At 41.3% G+C, this 21,155-nt stretch overlaps 1 protein-coding gene across 1 annotated transcript; it reads right to left on the bottom strand.

The window, feature by feature from the left end:
* Positions 1-1,097: 1,097 nt before the first annotated feature.
* Positions 1,098-20,209, bottom strand: wipf2a (WAS/WASL interacting protein family, member 2a). The gene is made up of 8 exons (XM_088420306.1): positions 19,560-20,209; positions 10,820-10,971; positions 10,609-10,741; positions 7,776-7,865; positions 4,970-5,578; positions 3,379-3,615; positions 3,197-3,298; positions 1,098-2,426 (listed from the first exon to the last, which is right to left on the bottom strand). Exons 2-8 carry the CDS (start codon positions 10,880-10,882, stop codon positions 2,383-2,385), a joined length of 1,278 nt encoding a protein of 425 aa, XP_088276432.1. The 5' UTR covers positions 10,883-10,971; positions 19,560-20,209; the 3' UTR covers positions 1,098-2,382.
* Positions 20,210-21,155: the final 946 nt, after the last annotated feature.

Genomic DNA, 21,155 nt, shown 5'->3' with positions numbered 1-21,155 from the left:
TATATATATATATACACACACACATAGGGGGGCTCGGTAGCGCAGGGAATAGCACGTCTGCCTCACAGGTTCAAAGTTCTGGTTCAAATCCACCTGGCTCTGGCCTTCTGTGTGGAGTTTGCATGTTCTCTCCGAGCCTGCGTGGGTTCTCTCCGGGCAACTCCGGCTTCCTTCCACTCCCCCAAAACATGCATGGCAGGTGAATTGAACATACTAAATTGTCCTTAGGTGTGATTGGGCACGTGATTGGTCGTTCATCTCTGTGTGCCCTGCGATTGCCTGGCAACCCGTTCAGGGTGTCCCCCGCCTACTGCCAGAAGCCAGCTGAGATAGGCGCCACCAAGCCTGCGACCCCTGTGGGAATAAGCGGCTATAGAAAATGGATGTGTGTGTGTTGAAAACTTGCACAGGCAGGTGTATCTATTATTGTAGGGCCCTGAATTAAGATTATTCGAGAAATCGTTTGTCGATTAATCAGTGAATGCGTTAACAGGTTTTAATTTCCATTCCTTTGCTTTAAATATATATGTGTGTGTGTGTGTGTGTGTGTGTGTGTGTAATCTTTCTTATCTGGCATGTCACTTGTTTTATCCCTAATGCTGTTGCCAATGCAATTTCCCCACTGTGGGACAAATAAAGGATTCTTACTCCTTCTCGTTGTTGAAAGGATTAAGGCAAAAATCGGGGGAAACGCATGGGGTGTCAAACTCATTTTTATCGTGTAGTTCTAGTTTCTGTCAGAGGGCCGGAATAAATCCTAAAAAGTCTAAAAAAAAGCATCCTTAACAGTCATTGCTTAAATTTGAACATACCCCCGAATTTCTCTCAAATCCTGAAAATTGGGCTTAAAAATAGAAAAAAAGTGTCTAATAAATGCCATTTTTGCTTGTTGATCAAAAGTAAATCTGGAACAGATTTTTTTTTTTTTAAGGGTTCGGGTTAGCTAGAAACTTGAAATCAAATCAGCATTTGTCGGGCCACATAAAATGATGTGGCGGGCCGGTTCTGGCCCCCGGGCCTTGAGTTTGACACCTGTGGCTTATAGGGTGTACCTCTCAAATGCTTGTACAGAAAAAAAGAAGACTTGCACTTCGGTCCCCTTTTACCCAACAGTAATATATTTATTGAAAACGTTTTCAAGTGATAAAAAAATGGCTGATTAAGAGGAAAAACCACGAGGCGGCAGACGTAACACCAGCGTGACCCTGATGATGATGTCATGTGTGCGCGTTGCTCCTCAAGACTTCCTATACACTCTTTGTACAGCACAAAAATAGATCAATGGTAACTAGTGTTATCATATTATTCTATGGTGTAAATATACATTTGCAAATAGACTCTGATATTCTCTTTTCAAAAATAGAAATAAAACAGCACTGGTACCGTTATGGGACAAGACACGTGTAAGGCAACTGTCAAGCACCAGCAGATGGTGCTGCATCTCAGTGTTTTTTTTTTTTTTTTTCCCATTTAGTGGAGTCACAGCAGAATCTTTTTTTTTTTTCATTGTAAGCTTAATGATAATAAAAGTGACTTAAAAAAACATGCTCCGTCCTCTAATTACTCTCTCTCTGGCACTTAAGTGTTTCTTTCTTTTTAACATATATTTATTTTTTGTTAGCTGCTAGCAACTATGACCTGTACAAATTCTTGCATAGTAAAAGCAGCTGATGGTCACTTGCTGGCTGAGCTTTGCAGTCACCCCACTTAAAAAGCGAGGCGCTGCCTCTGACTTTTTTACACAGTTACAAACAATGTCCTCATCCCGCAAGTGCAAAAACAGGCGTCGTGCATCTCTGCTGGCTGCTTTGCAACATGAAAGCAGCATTACGATGACAACCCCCCCCCCCAAAAAAAAATAAAAAAACAAAAAAACAAAAACAAAACAGCAGAGGACAGGAAGAGGGGGTTCAAAACAGGAATTAACACCCTCTCTCCAAAATGTAGTGTGAACAAACCCTTTGGAGCGTGAAGCCCAACAAACTGGCTTCAACATCTGCCTTTGGCACACCCATGCGATCGCTCCAAGCACGCCCCGAAGCAAAAAAACAAAAAGAGAGCCCACATTCATGCATGAACATGTGTGTTCCACAAGATCAATACTGGCACCCGACAAAATGAAACAACAAAAAATAAGGAAGTGTAGATCAAAAAAGGGAATGTGCTGCTGTGGATGCTTATGGAGGGTTTGTTTTTTGGTCCTCAATCATAAAAGAAACGCAAACGTCAAAAAGTTTCATGAGGCGTCTTCTTGTCTAGTCCACATGACTGGTGCTGTGTGTGTGTGTGTGCGTGTGTGTGTGGACCTCCTCGTTTCCCCACCACACCAGAACAGACCAGGCGCTTTGCTGATTAGTTCAAGTGCTGAGCTTTGAGGTGTGTTCACCTTGCCACTGGAGGTGCTGGGGGGGCTCCTCGCAAAATGCCTTGGTGGAGGGGTAAAAAAGAAAAACACAGGTCACACTCGTGGACCCAAATGCTATGTGCACACCGAACGCGAAAATTCACGTTGCTACACTCATCAAAGGGGGCTTTCTGTTACCGTTGTACTTTTTGTCCACTTTTAAGTTATCCACTCCACGGGCTAAAAAGAAGTCCGTGGGATCAAGGGCTTTTTCCATTCCGCGCACCAGTACTAATGGAATGCCCTAACTATGGAAGTTCGCGCAGCGACCTCAGTAGAAATCTTTAAATCCTGACTAAAAACACATTTATACTCGAAGGCATTTAGTTAATGGGCCTGTCTGCAGTTTTATTCTTCTTTTTTTTTCCCTGCCCCCGTGAAGGTTGACTTGACCGCCCCCATTTGGCCCTGCGCTGATTGACCATCGCGGTTTAAGAGATCCAAGAGGGGGCTCCTCCCACCTGTGGTTTCTGATTTTCCACAAATTAGGGTTTTTGAGTTTTTCCTTACCCTTCTGGGAGCTTTGACAGGGGATGCTGTTGTGTACCTTACACTGAAAAGATGTCTCTGCAAGACTTCTTTTTTCCAAAGAAATCTCGACATGACCTCTTTTCATCTGTGAAGTCCTTTGAGACTTTGGTGATTCAGGGCTATACAAATAAAATTTAATTGATTGATTGATTTTTTGTCGCGTGAGAGGGGAGTGGAGCGAGCTTGCTGTGCACTTTACGGTAGATACGTAAAGAAGAGCATTGCTGAGAAAAGACGCGAGAAGACGGAGTCCGGCCTTACCCTTGCTGCTCTTACTGGGGTAGACCTTGTTGAAATGGCGGTACTCCTCTGGAGGTGGAAGGTCCTCCATGGGGTGGAAGTTGAACTTGGATTCAAAATCATCTGAGGCAGAAAGGAAAAGGCGGCGTTCAGCAGGCGGCTAAGCAAAGGCTAGCTTAAGCAAAGGCAAGACGAGAACTCACCCAGGATGGACTTGGAGGGGGCGGAAGCCGGGGCGTGTCCATTGCGAATGGGTGGCGGTGGCGGCGGAGGCCCGGCGGGAGTGCGGGAGGACGAGGAGGAGGAGGAGGGCGGCGGTGGAGGCTTGCCCCCCCGGCCGGGGGGCTCCGACGGGATGGCGCTGTGGCTGCGGTATGGCGGGGGCGGCGGAGGGGCGTCGCGGTTGCCGTTGCGGGCGCTGGAAAGGGGCGCCTGCGGGGCTGGGGGCACAAGACGCATCGTCAGTGGGGATTAAGCTACGCTAAAATTCAATTCAAGATTCAATTCAATAGTTTTACTGTCATATGCATAGTAACACTCAGTGTTGGGAGTAATTCATTACAAAAGTACATAAGTACATAAATAAAACATAATTACTGTAATGCATTACTTTTTGCTGTAACGTGGAGTGTAATATATTACACACAAACAAATAGTAAAGTTGTACTCGTTACAAATGAGAGCGCCGGAAAATGGTGTGTGTGTGTGTGTCCCAAATCCAACAAAAACACAGCGAGATCAGAGGAGAAAAGTCCTGAGCAAAATGTTTACTTGCTGTTGTCAGTATCTGCAGATATGAATGCAGCAGCACCAGACAGCAGGACAATATGTATTCAATATGGACATACGGCAATTACTTTGAGTTCGTCGGAGTTTAAGACAAGAATATAATCGTCTGATGGACTTCATTCACGACACCTAAAGAGCTGTCCACTCCGCCAAATAGCACCAGTAATTTGACAAACCATTTAGAGCAGTGCCATAGTAGTGTCAAGTTAGCCTAAAGAAAACACACAGAGGACTGTGCTTTCTTGCTGAGAGATGCCACTTCCACCTTAGCCTAAAGAAAATACACAGAGGACTGTGCTTTCTCGCTGAGAGATGCCACTTCCACCTTAGCCTAAAGAAAACACACAGAGGACTGTGCTTTCTCGCTGAGGGATGCCACTTCCACCTTAAGAGGTTAGGAGATTCATTAGGAGATATGTTAAACAGTACTTTAAGCACCTTAAAAATGATGTAGGCCAGCTGCCAACATCAGCCCCACCGAAACAATCTAATTTTGAAACACTTGTCTCTAACCTAGCTGACTGAACTTGAATTTGAATATTTACATTGAAATTGTGAAATGCACTGTCTTTGCCTATGGCATAAACAATGCATCATCACTATCCTGGTTTATGCCATGGATTTGCAAACTTCAATAGTTGAACTATGCTGTATAAAAGTAATGCATTTCAAATACAGTTAATAATGTAATGTAACTCATTTCTTTAAAATGACACTAATAAGTAATGAATAATGCATTACCGTTTTGAAGTAACTTGCCCAACATTGGTAACACAACATCATGAAATTCTGATTAAAATAACATTAATTAAAAAAAAAAAAAAAGTAATAAGGCCCTAAGTGCCTAGTGATGCAATTCACGTTTTCCTAAGAGTCCAGACATTCAATCCTAGATCGATTTAATACTTAAGTATCTGGGATTTAATGCGCAGACTAAAAAAGTGTGAAAATACGTCCCTGGCATTGAATGAGTTAAATCCTAAATTGCACTTGGCATTGGTTTACCTGCTCTGCGGCCCGGCGGCTCCCTGGCGGGGGGTGGCGGCCGGCTGACCTGCATGGACGGTGAGGAGGATGGAGGCGGGGGCGGGGCGTGGTTACGTCCCTGCGCCGCGTGCTTCTTCGTCAGTGAGTTGTGCCTCTGCGGCAGCTCCGGGGCACTGACCCCATCCGTCTGGGCCGGTCCGTTGGAGAGCGACGTGTGCATTCTGTAGGGCGGCGGAGGGGGCGGCGCCGAGGAGCCGCTGCCAGCGGGGGGTCGGCCGGAAGATGGGGCGTTCTTGAGAGCGACAGAAGGAGTGGCACCCCGGCCGGGTGTAGGCGGTAGGGGCTTCTGCGCTGAGGATGCCGCTATCTTCGGGTTGGGCGCAGACGGGGTGTTGCCGCGCCCACCCCGATTAAAAGGCGGCGGAGGGGGCGGTGCCGATGTGCTGTGCTTCATGCCCCCGCCGGCGTTGGGGGGGCGGGTGATGTCAGGCAGGGAGGGCCGTTGGGAGCGCTGGTGCTCAGGTGGAGACGGCGATGCCGAGCGGCCAGATGGAGGACGGGGCGCCGACGGCCGGGACCCTGGCGGCCTCAGGGCTGACCTGCCCACCGAGCCGCCTGATGAGCCATCTGAGGGACACAAATGTCAACTCTAAGACACAATGTGTGTGTGTGTGTGTGTGTGTACACATATTTACAAGTCATAAATGATTCAACCTTATACACTGTACAGTAAGTGAACAGTTCCCCCTTTTCTTTGAAATCTCGCGTAGCTGAGGTCATATTAGCAGCAGCCTGGACGTTGAATTAATTGAATTAAAGTCAGATCTGTACACAATCCAACATGATAACACTGGCAAGTTTACACATGAAATACCATTTAATCATAAAATAAATCTAGGGAAGAGATTTCCAACGGTCTGGTGAACGTCGTCTTTGCTCCTTTCTGCCTGTTGACAATGTGTGCTGGGGTGCGTTTAATGAGTTACATGGTACGTCCCTGTGGGGTTGCAATCTACTCCCGCCCCAACTCCCGCTTTTACATCCACAAGGACGTGCCGTGTTAGTCATCAAATGCAACCACAGCAAAGGCACACACATTGTCGATGCAGTAGGCGCACGCACACACTGTTGAGGCAGAAACGTTCACCAGACCATTGGAAATCTCTTAAGAGTTTTTTTAAATAAAATGGGTTTTCAAGTGTAAACTCTCCATTGTTATCATGTTTGATCATGTACAGATTTGACTTTAATTCAACATCTGAGCCGCTGCTAATATGACTGCAGCTGCGCAAGACTTCAAAGGAAAGAGGTTACTGCTCACTTGCTGTACAGTGAAAAAGTTTGAATCATTTAAGATTGAAGTAAATATGTGTACTGCAGTAATATTTGTCTTAAATAATATGTACAGCATGAAGACTTTTTTTTTTTGATAAGTGGATACTTTGCAGGTTTCACTTTTCGCGGGCGGATTCCTGTCATCATTAACCACGAAAAACGAGGGATCACTGTATATCAGTCGTGGGCCGACATCATTATCATAAATATAATAAACTATAATAATTACGATATCATTTTAAATTCATTTTTACTAAATACATATATTTTTTAATTTATAAAATTATTCTCTATATTCTGTTCTTTTCATATCATAGTATACAGTATCTTTTTGGTTACGCTCCTTCTGGTGTTGTAGTTTTAAGTTAGAGTTTTTAGCCAATTAGAATTCAGCTAACTTGTGTTGCCAGGCTGTATGTAATCTGCCTGCTCCCGGAGGCGGCTAGGCCATTCGCTTCAACAGTTGCGGGCTTCTGCGCAAGGGCAGATGGATATGTGAGCGGCCCGTATACTTTAAACAGACAGCTGTTATAGCCAATCGAGTCATAAGGTCACCATCTAGAGGCCTCATGTTGAACGTGACATGAGTGGATGCTCACTGCAGGAAGGCGGTGATATGCTCAACAACCAAGCTACGCGGTGTTGACTTTGGCTGATTGAGTTAAAGGCGTAGCTTAGCTATTAGCTAACCTGTCCCGACTCGGCCATTTTTATGACTGGTATACCAGGGGCGAAAGCTTGACTGACATTTTTTTTTGGCTCGGCTAGCAGGGGCACTAACCCGGGAAAATAGCTCTGCTGGGAATGCCTTTTGTTTGCAAAGGATCAATTTGGTGTTTAGAGCTACACTGGATTTGCAAACTTCAATTGGTTAACAAAGGCAGCAACGAGACACCATCTACATGGCTGGACACACGTGCTACGGTGCTTTTAAAATAGTATGGGGACAACCGAGTGGATACACAGTATTGCAAATCTCATTTCGAAGGTAAAGTGAGATCCTCAATGCGCTACGGTGCCATGAAGTCAAGAAAATTCAGGAGATATTGAAAAGACTGATCGATTGTGACCGCTGTTTGTTTTGGTGAGCGCAAGCCTTTTTACTTATTGTTTCATTTTTAATATGTTTGTGTTGTTTTATTTCATTCATATTCAATTATTAGTAAAAATAAAAAAATAAAATGATGTTCTTCTTATATAAGTAATTTGGACTTCATAAAATTTCGTAGATTTCTTTTAAATTATTTTTTAAAAGTTTTGCCAGCACCACGTATGACAAGTTTTAATGGCCGATGCAGATTTATTGACGTGTAAAAGTTCCAGAATATTGCCTATGTAGCCCATTATTGCGTACGTGTGCGCATGGGGGGTATTTATTCCAAGTGTTTGACATCACAGAAGGCGTACGTGTGAAAGTCACGGACCGTCGTGTTGTACTTGACATTAAATGGGATGCATGCATGCACAATAAGGCAATGACAGTTTTAACCTCCAGCTGGCCGGAGCTTTGGCACGCCTCCTTGAAAGAGGCCCCCCATTCCCATGGGACCTCCTCCTCCACCATGACCTCCTCCAGATTCTGTAAAAAGACAAGATCCTATGGGTTCAGGCCACCAAAACTGTGATACACATGCTGCTAAAACATTTGTCATGTCATGACTGCATGAAGAAAATTTGCAATGGTCCTCCTTGTCACTTCTGTTTAGTGCAAACCATGACATTTCATCAACTGGATTATGTCAACGGCAAAGGAGACCCTTTGTCTTCCACACGGGAGCCACCAAGTGGTCTGCTGAAAAAGTGTAAAGCGGAGCGGTTTGGGCACACGCCTTCAACTACTGAAGAATAAAAACAAAAAGAAAAGAAAAATAGATAAATATTGAATACAGATTTGCTTTTACTTTTGATGTATTATGGGAGTCCAGGCTAAGTTTCAGACCTTCAGACTTTCAGACCCCAGCACATTTTGCACACAGCAAATTTTAATCAAATAGCAGTCAAAATGTTATTGTCAGTCATTTCAAAGGGAATTTATTCCAATTTTTTGCCAATCAGATTTTTCAAAATGCGTCTCAATTGCCAGCTAGCATGGTATATATTAGGAATCAGGTGAGAATCTCAACATGATTTCACACTGGTAAATTATATATATCAAGGTGAAAAAAGCAGATGTTTTTGTCATGCAAAAATGTGGGAAACATTGCCCCCTGGTGGGTGGATGAAAATGTGCTTGATTGAACTTGTAGTAAAAAAAGTGCTTGACTTTTTAAATGTTAATATTGCAGAGGATCAGCTGAATTAATTGTGGCAGCCAATATCGTGATCACGAGTAAAATTTGATTAATTGTGCAGCCAAAATATATATTTACTTTCGACCGCTCAAAATATTGGGCCATCGTGGGATGTATTATGGGAGTCCAGGCTAAGTCAATTGTTGAAGTCATTGAAAGGCTTGCAAATGTCATAAATTGGCCGCTTGTGCCACCCGGTGGTTTTGGGGTGTTAACAAAAAACAAAGAATCTATTGCTCCCAGTTCACGAGTTGCCGTTGACAGGATTCATGCAAAAAAATTAGGGAAATGCATGATAAAACATTGGGATCTCAGTATGTCCAAAATTGACAATATTTCCAATCTCTAATGGCAGTAAATGAGCCCGACATGGGCTAAATTTGACACCTATAGGGTGTACCGCTTGACCTCCCGAATTTCAAGCATTAAGAAGTGACGGCCGCGTGGCATATTGAAAGTCGTCATGTTTTGACAATCATGCAATATTATAGCCTCTCCAGGTGTTTTTTTGGATGTGTTTCCTTTGATATCAGACATCAAAAAGCCTGGGTGGGGACAATATTTCACTGGTTTCATATTCACTGACGTCAAGATCTCGCGACAAGGCACCGTTTTGTGTGGCCAGGTTATACTTGTTCACATGGTCAGTTATTGAAAATGTCAAGACTCATCTACCTCTAACATTATTTTCGTTAATTGAACGTATGCGGAAGGTTTAGAGCAACATAGTCCTGAAGCGATACAAGGACGGAATCGATTCGTACGAAGCGGAGGAATGACGATGAAAACTTGCAGAATATCACGTATCCCGATATCATCAATTATTTCTTGAACACTGTAAGTGCATACTCATTAACCCTTTCAGGCTCAAATTAAGTTTCTCTCTTCTTTTTTTTCCAAACATCTAAAAAAAATGCTTCAAACAATATTAATGTGGAATACCTAGGGGACTCTCATATTATTGTTGCAAATTTGTAACGCCTGCCTGGAGAGGGTTAAAAGACATGAAAGCTTAAAACTCACTGGAGTCCTACAATTATTTTGTGTGGATGGGTGAAAGATGTCCAGCATCTCTCCGCCAACGATCGAATTTTCATCATTACTAAGGTAAGCCTGACAGGCTATCATGACAAACCTCCCTGCACACTGAAGTTAAAAGTCAAGATGTAAATTTACTGGCAGTAGCAATTATAAGATATTACATTTCTATGGTGAAATATGCATGAGATCGTGTCATAGATCAGCGGTCCCCAACCTTTTTATCACCACGGACCGGTCAATGCTTTAGATTTATATTGCGTATTGGGGGGGTAGATAGAAGTCAGCATAATATATTTCGAACACATATCAGTAAAAAGTATTTTAGCAATCTTACAATAATATTCATCTTCAACAAAATGGTCAGAACACACTTTCGTGTATTTTGTCGACTGGAAATCCTTTCGATTTATTCGCACAAGCCATGTGTTTCTTCCCCACTCACTGAGTTCCTTCGTGCGGTCGTGGTGTCTGACAACAGGTATTCCGAAGAAGCTTCTTTTGTTTTTTGCCATATTGATGCAACCGTGAATGCCCCAGGAGTTCACTATTGTGAAATACCTTTCGCGCAATCTCCTCTGCTTTTATGTTCGCTTACTTACCGGCAAGCGTCTGTTTGCTCCACAATATGGCTGGAAGGTCGGGTCAGTGACGTTACGTGAATACTATCCATAGGCTAGCTATATGAACCTATTGTGACATAAAATGGCCTAGATCTGATTTGTTTAAAATGAACTAAAGAGTTGGACACCAGTTTGAGTGAATTCAAGTAATGGGAAGGGGTTAGGGTTAGTTAGGATTAAAAAAAAAAAAAAAAAAAAAAACTACTAATTTTCAAGTTACGGTTTAGAGGGTGGACCCATACTTTTTGGGGGAAAAAAGGTGCATCTTACATATAGGGAATTACGGTAAGGCAAAAATAGTACTTTGTCTTATGAGAGAAACTTGTAGATGCAAAATCTCAATCAAAATTGAAGGTGGACTGGTCCTCACTCTCAATAACGGGGGCACTGCGGTCATTGACCACACCCACTTTCTTCAGCTTGGCCCCCTTGTGGATGTCAGACAGCAGGGCCCCCCTGCCTTTGGCCTTGGATGAGCTGAGCTTGGGAGGGGTGGTGTTGGCCTGTCAACGAAAAAAGGGAGCGTCACGGCTTAAAAGACTTGAACGGGGCCTCATCCACTTTCCTGCGCGTTCACTCACCTCGTGGAAGGTCGGGGGAGGCGGGGGTCCCGGAGGGGGCGGCGGAGGGGGCGGGATGGGCATCCTGTCCCTCTCTTGGCACAGTCTTCTACTTGATCTTATTTGAGAACGCTGTGCCTCAGGGCCTCTGCTGTCGTTTTATACTCCCACTCCTTAAAATAGATGAAGACAAGTTTTTCTTATTCACGTTTCAACTTGATTTCACTATGTTGTTGATAGATGGGCAGTTTTGCAAGCAACAATAAATATTTGTAAACAAATGTACTGATCACGAATTGGAAAAACATGCAATGTGAGGTGGGTTTAAAATACTGTATAGCAATATTGACACTGTTGCGGTATTGAACATGTACCGAAGGAAATGGCATCTTTTAGTACTTGCGTAGTTGTACTTTAGTATTGAGCTAACTAGCTCAATGTAGCATCAGCCAATTCATTGCAATAACTTACCATTTTTTTACATGTCGCTGGCTTTGGGTCAAATATCACATCAGATATCATATTTTTTTTCCAAAATACATTCTACTAGTCAGTCCACACAAGGGCTGGACAGAAAAGTGAATTAACGTAATTCCCCCAAATATAAGATGTCCTTTTTTTCCCCTCAAAATTAAGGTCAAAAGTATGGGTGTGTCCTGCCACTGGTGGGGCTGTAGAAGCCAGCAAGGCCTTCCCGGCTGGCCCAAGACAACCTGACATGACTATCACAATTATAATAAAAGACAATTTCATTTTTTATTTTTTTTTTGCCTGCTGTCAACTCATCATTGCACTATATAGCACAGTTACGTTTTCTGTAATCTATTTTGTGTACCTGTATTTGTCTGTAGTGTGTATCTATTTGGTACATGCAGCATCCACTTCCACCTGTGGGCCTGAAAGGGGGCTCCTCCCACCTGTGGTCCCTTCTGAAGGTTTCTGATTTTCCCCAAATTGGGGATTTTGAGTTTTTCCTTCCCCTTCTGGGAGCTTTGACAGGGGATGCTGTTGTGTACCTTACATTGAAAAGATGTCTTTCTGTATGGCTTCTTTTTTCGAAAGAAGTCTTGACATGACCTCTTTTCATCTGTGAAGCCCTTTGAGACTTCGGTGATTCAGGGCTATTCAAATAAAATTTGACAGACAGACAGACAGACAGACAGACAGACAGACTGACTGACTGACTGACTGACTGAGACACACGCGCGCGCGCGCACACACACACACACAAACATACATACATACATACATACATACACAGTAGGCCCCCATGACAGGCAATCCAAACTTGTGTTGAATAGCTAATGCATTTCGAACCCCGGGTAAAAACATCAAAATTGTACATACATATTAAAAATTGGTACAAAAAGATTATAGTAAGTGCTATGTATATATAATATACATGTATACAATCAGAAAACAAAAAAAATATCATGGAGATGTTTGTCTGCTATTGGTCGGCCACACTTTTTTAAAATGGCAGAAAGGTAACGCATTGTTCGATTGTGAGTGGTTACAAAACCGTATTTATAGTACATTTTACTGCTTAATTCAAAGTTGAAAGGGTTAGCCATGGGTCCCAAGATTGCTAGTGATGTTAAAGAGGGAAGTAAGAAGATGATTTATATGGAAACAATGCTGGAGATAACCCTTACTAAGGAATATGGGCATAACAAGCGCCACTCAAAGGTAAATAAATCCTTCCTATATTTTTTATTGATGTTTTCTGATTGTATACATGTGTATTATACATACGTAGCACTTACTATACTATTTTGGTACCTATTTTTAATATGTATGTACATTTTTTATGTTTTTACCTGGGGTTCTAAACGCATTAGCTATTTAACATAGGTTTGGATTGCCCCTCATACGACGAATTCGCCTTAGGACCCCAACCACAGAACGGATTACACACACACAGGGTGTTCCAAATAGTTCATCCCATTTTAAATGCCCAGATCTTGGAAACTACTAATACTTTGTTGGATGTATGTATACATATATACATACAGTGGGGCCCCGTGTTACGAGATTAATCCGTTCCGCGGTTGAGCTCGTAAGGAGAATTCTTTTGGGCACACTCGAGTAGATACACTGCACATCTCGGTACGAAGAGAAAGACAGCATCAAGAGGTCAAGAAAAATCGGGAGATATTGAAACGACTGATCGATTGTGACAGCCGGTTGTTTTGGTTAGTGCAAGCATTTTCTTTATTTATTGTTTCATTTTTAATATGCTTGTGTTATTTTATTTCATTCATATTCAATTCATAGTAAAGAAATAATCTGATGTTCTTATATTAAACTGCGATTTGTAATTTGGATTTCATAAAATTGTGTGGATATTTATTTTAAATGTTTAAGAATTCTTTTAAGTTTTGACAGCATCACATATAATGAGAAGTTTTAATTGCTGATGCGGGTTTATTGACATTTAAATGCTTAAATGCTAAACTAGCATGTGTAGCCCAGTAATGCGTACGGGTGGATGCGCATGAGGGGTATTTATTCGAGTCTGTGTCAGAGAAATCTCTAAATGAAGACTAGGACAAGCCTAACTGCTAAGCAGCAAAAAGAGTAACTCAGACCAGCCAAGATTGACTTTTCTATACCATGGTACAGGGAAAAAGCTTCGGCGAGCGAACTCATGCTTTGCCGGCACTAATTCAACTGCTCAAGCGCCCCTGCCTGGTTTTTATTCATTCAGCAAAGCATTGCACATTACAAGACAAAACAAAAAGAGCCAGTCGGGCGCCACCAACAGCTGGGCCTAGGTCCCAGCTCAAACTTTCCTGCGTCAACAGCTTTATCTAAGGACTGGGGCGAGATGAACTAGGACTGCACACATGGATAGCAATGCACACTATTCTAGACAAGAAATAAGCACATAATGAGAACAACCTAATATATGATTTCCTTCACAATCTGACATCACTGAATACGTACATGTAAAAGTCACGGACCTCCACTGTGTGTGTGTGTGTGTGTATGTATGTGTGTGTGTATGTGTGTATGTATATGTATATATATATATATATATATATATATATATATATATATATATATATATATATATATATATATATATATATGTGTGCTATAATTGACAGTTTCTTAAGTGTTGGTGCATCTTATACCTGTTAACAGAGAAAATACCAGAATTTGCCTCCATACCTAAGGGTGCGTCTTAAACACTTGTGTGTCTTACATTTGGGGAATTATAGTAATTCAATTCATTTGTCATTTAAATTAAAAAAAAAAAAATCAATTAATTTGTCATTTAAAAAAAAAAAAAATTAGCTAAATCAACTAAATGGGACTATAACTTAGTGGCGTCTCTGCACTTGGGCCCAGTGGGGCTGGTGCCACTAGATGGCGCTGTGCTGGCTCAAAAGAATTATCTCCTCTTTACAGCGTAATAATCTATAAATAATTATTTGATTAGGAATAATAATATTCATGATTATGACAACCAAATATGTCATCACAGTAATTTTATTGTAAACATTTTGCATAATCCAAAGGCTTTGGCAAAGCCAAACACATTTTCTCTTAACTGCGACTCAAATAGGTCTGGCCCTATTGTTGTTTGTTTCAGTGTTTCAGTGTTGAGCCACTAAAATCATAGTGCACATCTTTGACCGCTCTCATTAGACAGCCATGGGGCACGGTTAACATGGCCCGAAGGTCAAAATCAGCCAATTAAAATATTGGACTCAAAATGTAACAAACTTGTTGAGTTTTGGCGGGGAGCAGCAGCAGGCTAGCTCCGTTTTTAATTTCACCTAAAGGAGAATAAAAGCAACTCATTAATATGAATGATGTAGATACGTTAACAAAGATTACATTTAGCACTTTGCCACTTGGTCAAAAATGAGAAATTAAACATTTAGCTGGTGGAAGTTGACGTCGTTCAAGCAAAAAAAAAAAAAAAAAATCTGCACTTTCAACTACGAATGGCTCAACAGGAACATTGTAACTGCATGTGTGATTAGAAAATGGCTGGACACTGCATGGACTACAACGGGATTCAAAGAACAACTTTGGGGCAGCGCCGAGGAAGCTTGGACTTTGACAAAGGGGTTTAGGACAAGTTTGCTCAGATCTACGTGCATTCTTTCTATTTCTATTAAGAAATGAACAGCTCTGGTGAGTGGTACCTTCATTTGAAATCTTTTCAAGCTTTCATTCATAATTTCATTAAACTAGAAATAAAAAAGGATTGTGTTCTTAAATTGAAATAGAATTTGATGTGTAGGTTTTGCTACTTGTGCCCATTCTGGTGCCATCCTCAACTTTTCATGATTGAGACGCCACTGTAACTTAGTGTGCAATTAAATCAAGTTATGGACAAGCTATGAAAGGCATTTTTTCCGCAAAGTACTAATGTTTTCAGTTTAAAATGAGCACAAACTCAGTTTGCGGAGCGTAAGTGAGTTTTTCCTGGGGATACGTCTGTACGTGTACACGCGCCATGCCTGAGTGACTGAACGCAAGTCTCTGCATCTCCCCAAACAGGTTTTTTTTGCCCTCTCCTTGTTGCCGGCTATGGAATCCAGCCCAGTGAGCTGCCGAGCATGCAAAAACGCATCGAGGGAAAAAAAAAGGGATAAGGGGAGTGCGCTTGACGCCCCACTGGCAACCTTGAGGTTTTGGCGCTTCCCTATTATAATTGTACATCGAAAGTAACCCGTGGTGATTTTTCAATCCAAGCTGACCTGATGGGCCTTAAGGTGACCTGATGGGCCTGTGCTGCAGTTGTTCAGTGAAGAAAATACGATCATTTTAACCCCCCCCCCCCAAAAAAAAAAACAAAAAAAACAACAAAAAAAAACATTTTTTTCAAAAGGATCTGTTTAATTTGTCAGATGTCAAATTTTAACTACCGTTGAATTTTTTTGTCCGCACTATTGAGCAACTTATAATCGCATAACTCAAAAACGACCAATCTTCTCCACGTCTGAACATTAACTTGAATGCAAAATAAATGTCACGTACAAGGCTTAAAATGATATGTAGCTCTAAGTCGATGTAGATATGTATAATAATAGTACTCTTCTGTTTTATAGTGTTTGCACAGAACACTGCAAAAATGCAAGTTCGTCAAGCGCCGCCTAATTGCCTCTTATCAACAACAAGACTGCGTGGCTCATTTTTTTCCAACGGACTTTTAACGCATGATGAAAAGGAAAAGACGGACACATCGACGTGTCATTTTCTGATACCCCCTGAAGGTGGACTATGGAGAAAAAGTAACTCAGGCGTTCACTTAGAAATTGAAATATCATAAACACAATTAGGCAAAAAAAAAACTTCTTGTAACGTGGTGACATATCAAAATAAATACATAAAATACTGGCATGAAAGAATTGTCCTCATTTCTCTCATCCATGTACAATGAAGTGGCTAATCATTGGAATATTTTAACTGCATTGGACAGTAGTAAAGATGTTCACTACAAAATTCGGGCCACATGATCCGTTTCTTGACATTATTCGAGATGTGAATAAAATGATTCGGAGCGGACAAATTCGGTTTGAACCTTGCTGAAACACGTTTTGTACATTTAATGATTTATCCAAAACAAACTACTATAGCTAAAACAGCAAGTTAAACATATTCCAATAAAAAAAAAACATAACATGAGCTTGTTACTGAAAAGAGAATCATCTCAGTTGGAGTTGCTCCATGACGGAAGAATCATAACAACGTTTGTAATTTAAAAACATATATCAGATTGACAATGGAGAAAATGCACAACGTTATTTAATTATGGCAATGGTTTGCTCTGTTGCATGCCAGAAATTAAACAAAAAGGCTGGGTCCGTCTACTTTACGTTCATTCCATTTTTATTTCATAAACAAAAATCCCCAAACGAATTTAGGTCCGTCTTTAAAATCTTTATATTTAAAACAAAAACAGGAAAATCGTTTTGGGAACAATTTTCTAAATAACACCAAAACATATGGAGTTTTCTGAAAAGGGCTCACATTTTTATTTCCAATGTTCAATTTTTGATTGTTGTGAGTTCCAGCCTGGTTGATTCGCACAGCAAGTACAGCAGTTCTGAAGCCATTCGCCTGATTTAGCGTACTATTGGTTAAGTTAATGATGGATCGTGTACAATGTACGGGATGGAGTTACATCCTCTTTAAAGGAGACAAACGGCTTACGTTCATTGAAAGGGGCATGATTGTGGAGAATGTTGTCAGAATATTACTAGTTGAGCCAGGCTCTACGTTTAAAGGCGAAGTCAAGCCAAGCTGGCAGAGAATTTTTATCATTCTCTGCATGATGACCTTCAAAATAAAAGGCTTGGCTTACATGAACGTGTACGCTTCGTACACAAAATGATTATTATTTGTAAATGAGCTGTTCCCATTAGACCTGTAAGGCGTAGTCGGGGGGCCTGCATTGGGAAAGTCCTGAGTTCCCCACTGGATAAACGGTCATTGAACCATTGGATCCCACAGCAAATAAGCAGCGAGGAGGCAGGGTTTGCCATCAGCCCTCACTTTATTATTTTTAAACACGCCTCTAACATGACGTCTCCAACTCCCATTTTCCACCTCAACAACTTGTTTTCTGCCGCCACGCACTCTCACTCCATAATAGTAATTCTGTAAATAAAAGTTCATTATAATCTTGAAATGAATGAATATAAGTTCATTTATAATTAACATACTAATGTAAAATAACAGACGGCTCATGAAGGTGCAGTGCTGCCTCTCATCAGCAAACATTTTCTGAATGCCTAGGTTGAACAAAAATAGGCGCGGCTGGCTTGACTTGGTCTTTTCGAGTGGAGGCTGGCTTGACCACACTATTTATTGCCTTGTTGATAGCATCCTCTAATTGTGTCGAAAACATATTTTCTGGACGTTTGAGCAAAAATCCCTTCACGCTCATTCCAGAACATCCTCGCTGCACACCAAAAACATTGGTAGAAACATCCGCATGGGAGAGATTTAACTCAACAATTTCTCTTATTAAATTTCTATAGGGTTCAAGGGGCACCATCTCACTCAACCTGCTTATGTTAGCACTACCGCGAGGGACGGGTTATAACGCTGCTTCAGGTTTCCCCCCCTTTTTTTTTTCTAAGAGAGATTTTAAAATGTCCCGGAATTTTCCCATTTTGGATTAACATATATTGGATCCTTCAAATTTATCTGGGAAAAAAATAATTAAATTGCAATATAAAAACAACCTAAAATTAAAATTCATTGTTGCATTTTCACGAAATTGGCTTTTATTTTGTATTTTAAACTAACTACAGTTTGAATGAAAAAAAGACAAATGCCCCGTTTTTGTTTTTTTTTAAATTTGCGTTTCAGACTCGGACTCGGAAATAGAATGAACGCAAGGTACATGGAGCAGGATGGCCATGATTTACCTATAAAATATGGGTGTTTGCAAATGCCTTCATTTGAAAAACTAAACAAAGCCTTCAAGAAGGACTACAGATATGAGAAAAATTCAAATGATGATTGAGGGATTTTATACAATTAGACGTTAAACAACAATTAGTTAACGACTGTGGATTTATAAATTGTTAACAAAATAATTGCTGCAATTGCACAATACAGTGGTATTTAACTGCATTTACAACACATTAAATAAGAAAACATCTCATGTCTTGATAAGGAGGCCGTTTGTCTATTATTGGTGCTCAAATTCATTGAAAGAGGGCAAACTGACTGGAAATACGAGCACATCAAGTTTCGAGTGTGCACTGTAAGAAAAGAAACATCAAAATGAGGCAACAGATTTGCAGCAATATTAATAAATACATTCTAATGACAATGATTATAATGATTGATATTGAGGAAATATCCATTGAGACCCTTGAGCTATGAATGAAAAACAAAAGATTTGTACTCAAGTATTTTTATCACTACTATTTACATATTTAGAATGTTCTAATCACTCAATATTCGGGCGGCATGGCTCAGTGGTAGAGTGTCGAAGTGTCCTTGAGCAAGACACCGAACCCTGATGGTGCGTCATTAGTAGGTAAAATGACCAGTTAGTGTAAAGCGCTTTGAGTACCCAAAGTAGAAAAGCGCTATATAAGTGAAAGTCCATTTACCATATTTGGTATAGGAGTTAATTCCCTTTTGTTTTCTGTTAAGCACTATGCATATATTAAATAAATCTAAACCCTTGTGAGGTGAAGTGGCTAAGAAATTGACTGGATAATTATACGGACATTGTTTGAATGCTATTTGATTAATATTATTTTTATTCTGATATTTTATTGAATGAGTGAATTTGATCGGGTTTTTTTTCCTACAGCGACCGTTCTTCATGGCATGCCTGTGGTTCTTCTTTACTTCAATGTTGACAAGCCAAGGAGCCAGGTAGTCGCCCCCTGCTGGCCAGGCAAGAGAAGGTAACAATCAAAGACACACGGAAGTTGCTACTTGTGGCACGTTCAGCCAACCGGCCACCCTTCGAGCCCAAAGACGTTCGTCAAAAATGTCTCGAGGTCGACGGTTCCCGGATGCGAGTGGCTGACTTTCAGTGCCCCTTTCGGAGCTACTTTGGAAGTCGTGCCCAGCACACACGCTGCAACTCTTACATTATTAACGCCAAATCACAGTCGAAGACCGATGTTTCTCATCAAAATGAAATAGAAATATTATTTATGTGAATTAAACACGTTTTGACAAGTTAAACTCCGCCGAGGTATGACAAGCTGGCGTCAAGTCGGCTGCAGTTTCAAGTCAAGTGAGCGAGCTGTTGTTTACTCACCCTAAGTCAACGAAGAGGCCAAAAACAACATAAAAATAGTGTCGTTGTGGCAAAGTCTTACGTCGATCCTTGGCGTAGGGCAAAAATGTTCACGACAGGCCGCTGGCAAAAAGGCAAAAAAAACCAACAGCAACGGCCGGCTAACGACACCTCGAAAAGCTTGGCGCTCCACGGCCAGACACGGTTAGCCCGAGAGGCTAATCGTGCTTAGTCGTCTACGGGCGCAAATAGGAAGTTAGCCCTGAAGCTAACGGGCTAAAGAGAAGCCAACCACTTAGCATGTAGCTGTTTACTTTCAGTTAGCAAGTTTAGTCGTCGCTTTCTTCTTTTTAGGATGCGGGAAAAAATTCCGACGACCTTTCCAAAGTTCGTCTTTGAAACGTAAAAAATCTAATGTCTTCGCGGAGCCGTCCCGTTTTGATGGTCGGGCTAACGCGCTTTCTTTCTTGGGCAGGAGACTTGTTCACATCGAGCCCGGAAACCAAACCAGTCAGCTAGTGAGCGCGTCAACGAGATACAAAATGGAGGGAGGGAGGGAAGCAGGCAAGCAGTTTGGCCCAAAACTGGAGCGCCTGTCAGACAGACGTATTATGATCTGCGAAAACAAGTTCCAAATCTAGAATAAAATTGGCCAAATAAGGAATGTCGAAACACGACCCCAATATACAAAAAAAAAAAATCCTTTTTGTGGGTGGGAGGGCAGGCAGGCAGCTCGACAGCGGTGGTTCAAGCGCAGCGGAAACTGAAACATCTGTCAGACTTGTAGAGTGATCCCTCGCTTTTCGCGGTTAATTGGGAGCAGAATCTCCTCGCGATAAGTGAAAATAAAGCGGCGGCCCCGCCAACATGGATAAAAAAAAGAACTATTTTTTTTTCAAATGTCTAAGGTGTTCATACTATACATATATCAGACAAATATTACTACAGTACATTACTTTAATTAAATCTTAAATCATTAAACCTTATACAGTAACTGCTGTCATCCCTCCCCATCCATTTTGCTGTCGTCAGCCGTGGACCTATTAGCATATTAGCGGCGCCAGAAAGTCAAATTGAAGTGAACGCTGTAAAAAACATGATAAAAGTCACAGTTTACACTTGAAAATCCAATTTATTACAAAATAAATCTTGGTAAGAGATTTCCAACGGCTCAGTGAAGCCGCTTTCCTCCTCCCTTCCTTTTTTGTGGAGTGAAACTGTAAATTAGTAAGGAGGGAGGGACAGGGGGAGCTCGGCCAGCGTTTTTTTTCAAGCGCTGCGGAAACAAGAGCATCTGTCAGAGAGACATATGACCCAACAAAATGACCCAAATAAGGAATTTCTGAAACATAAACCCGACATACAAAAAAATCAATTCTTTTGTGTGGTGTGTAACTAGACATGAGTATCTGTAACTTTTCTTATAATTGAAAAAAAACATGTCAACAAGACAAGGGGAGTCAACGTGCTATGTCAGGGGTATCAAACATATGGCCTGAGGGCCGGCTCTGGCCCGGGTATAATCCTGCCCACACGATGATTTTGTAAAGTATAAAAATTAGCTAAAATTTTTTTCAATAAATGTTTTTTTTTTAATTATTAATAGTAATGTTAATG

This window comes from Hippichthys cyanospilos, chromosome 7 (assembly GCF_059441005.1).
Source record: "Hippichthys cyanospilos isolate Australia breed blue-spotted pipefish chromosome 7, RoL_Hcya_1.0, whole genome shotgun sequence".
Classification (NCBI taxonomy): domain Eukaryota; kingdom Metazoa; phylum Chordata; class Actinopteri; order Syngnathiformes; family Syngnathidae; genus Hippichthys; species Hippichthys cyanospilos.
Note: the sequence above shows the minus strand (reverse complement) of the source record. Positions and strands in the feature narration are given on the sequence as shown.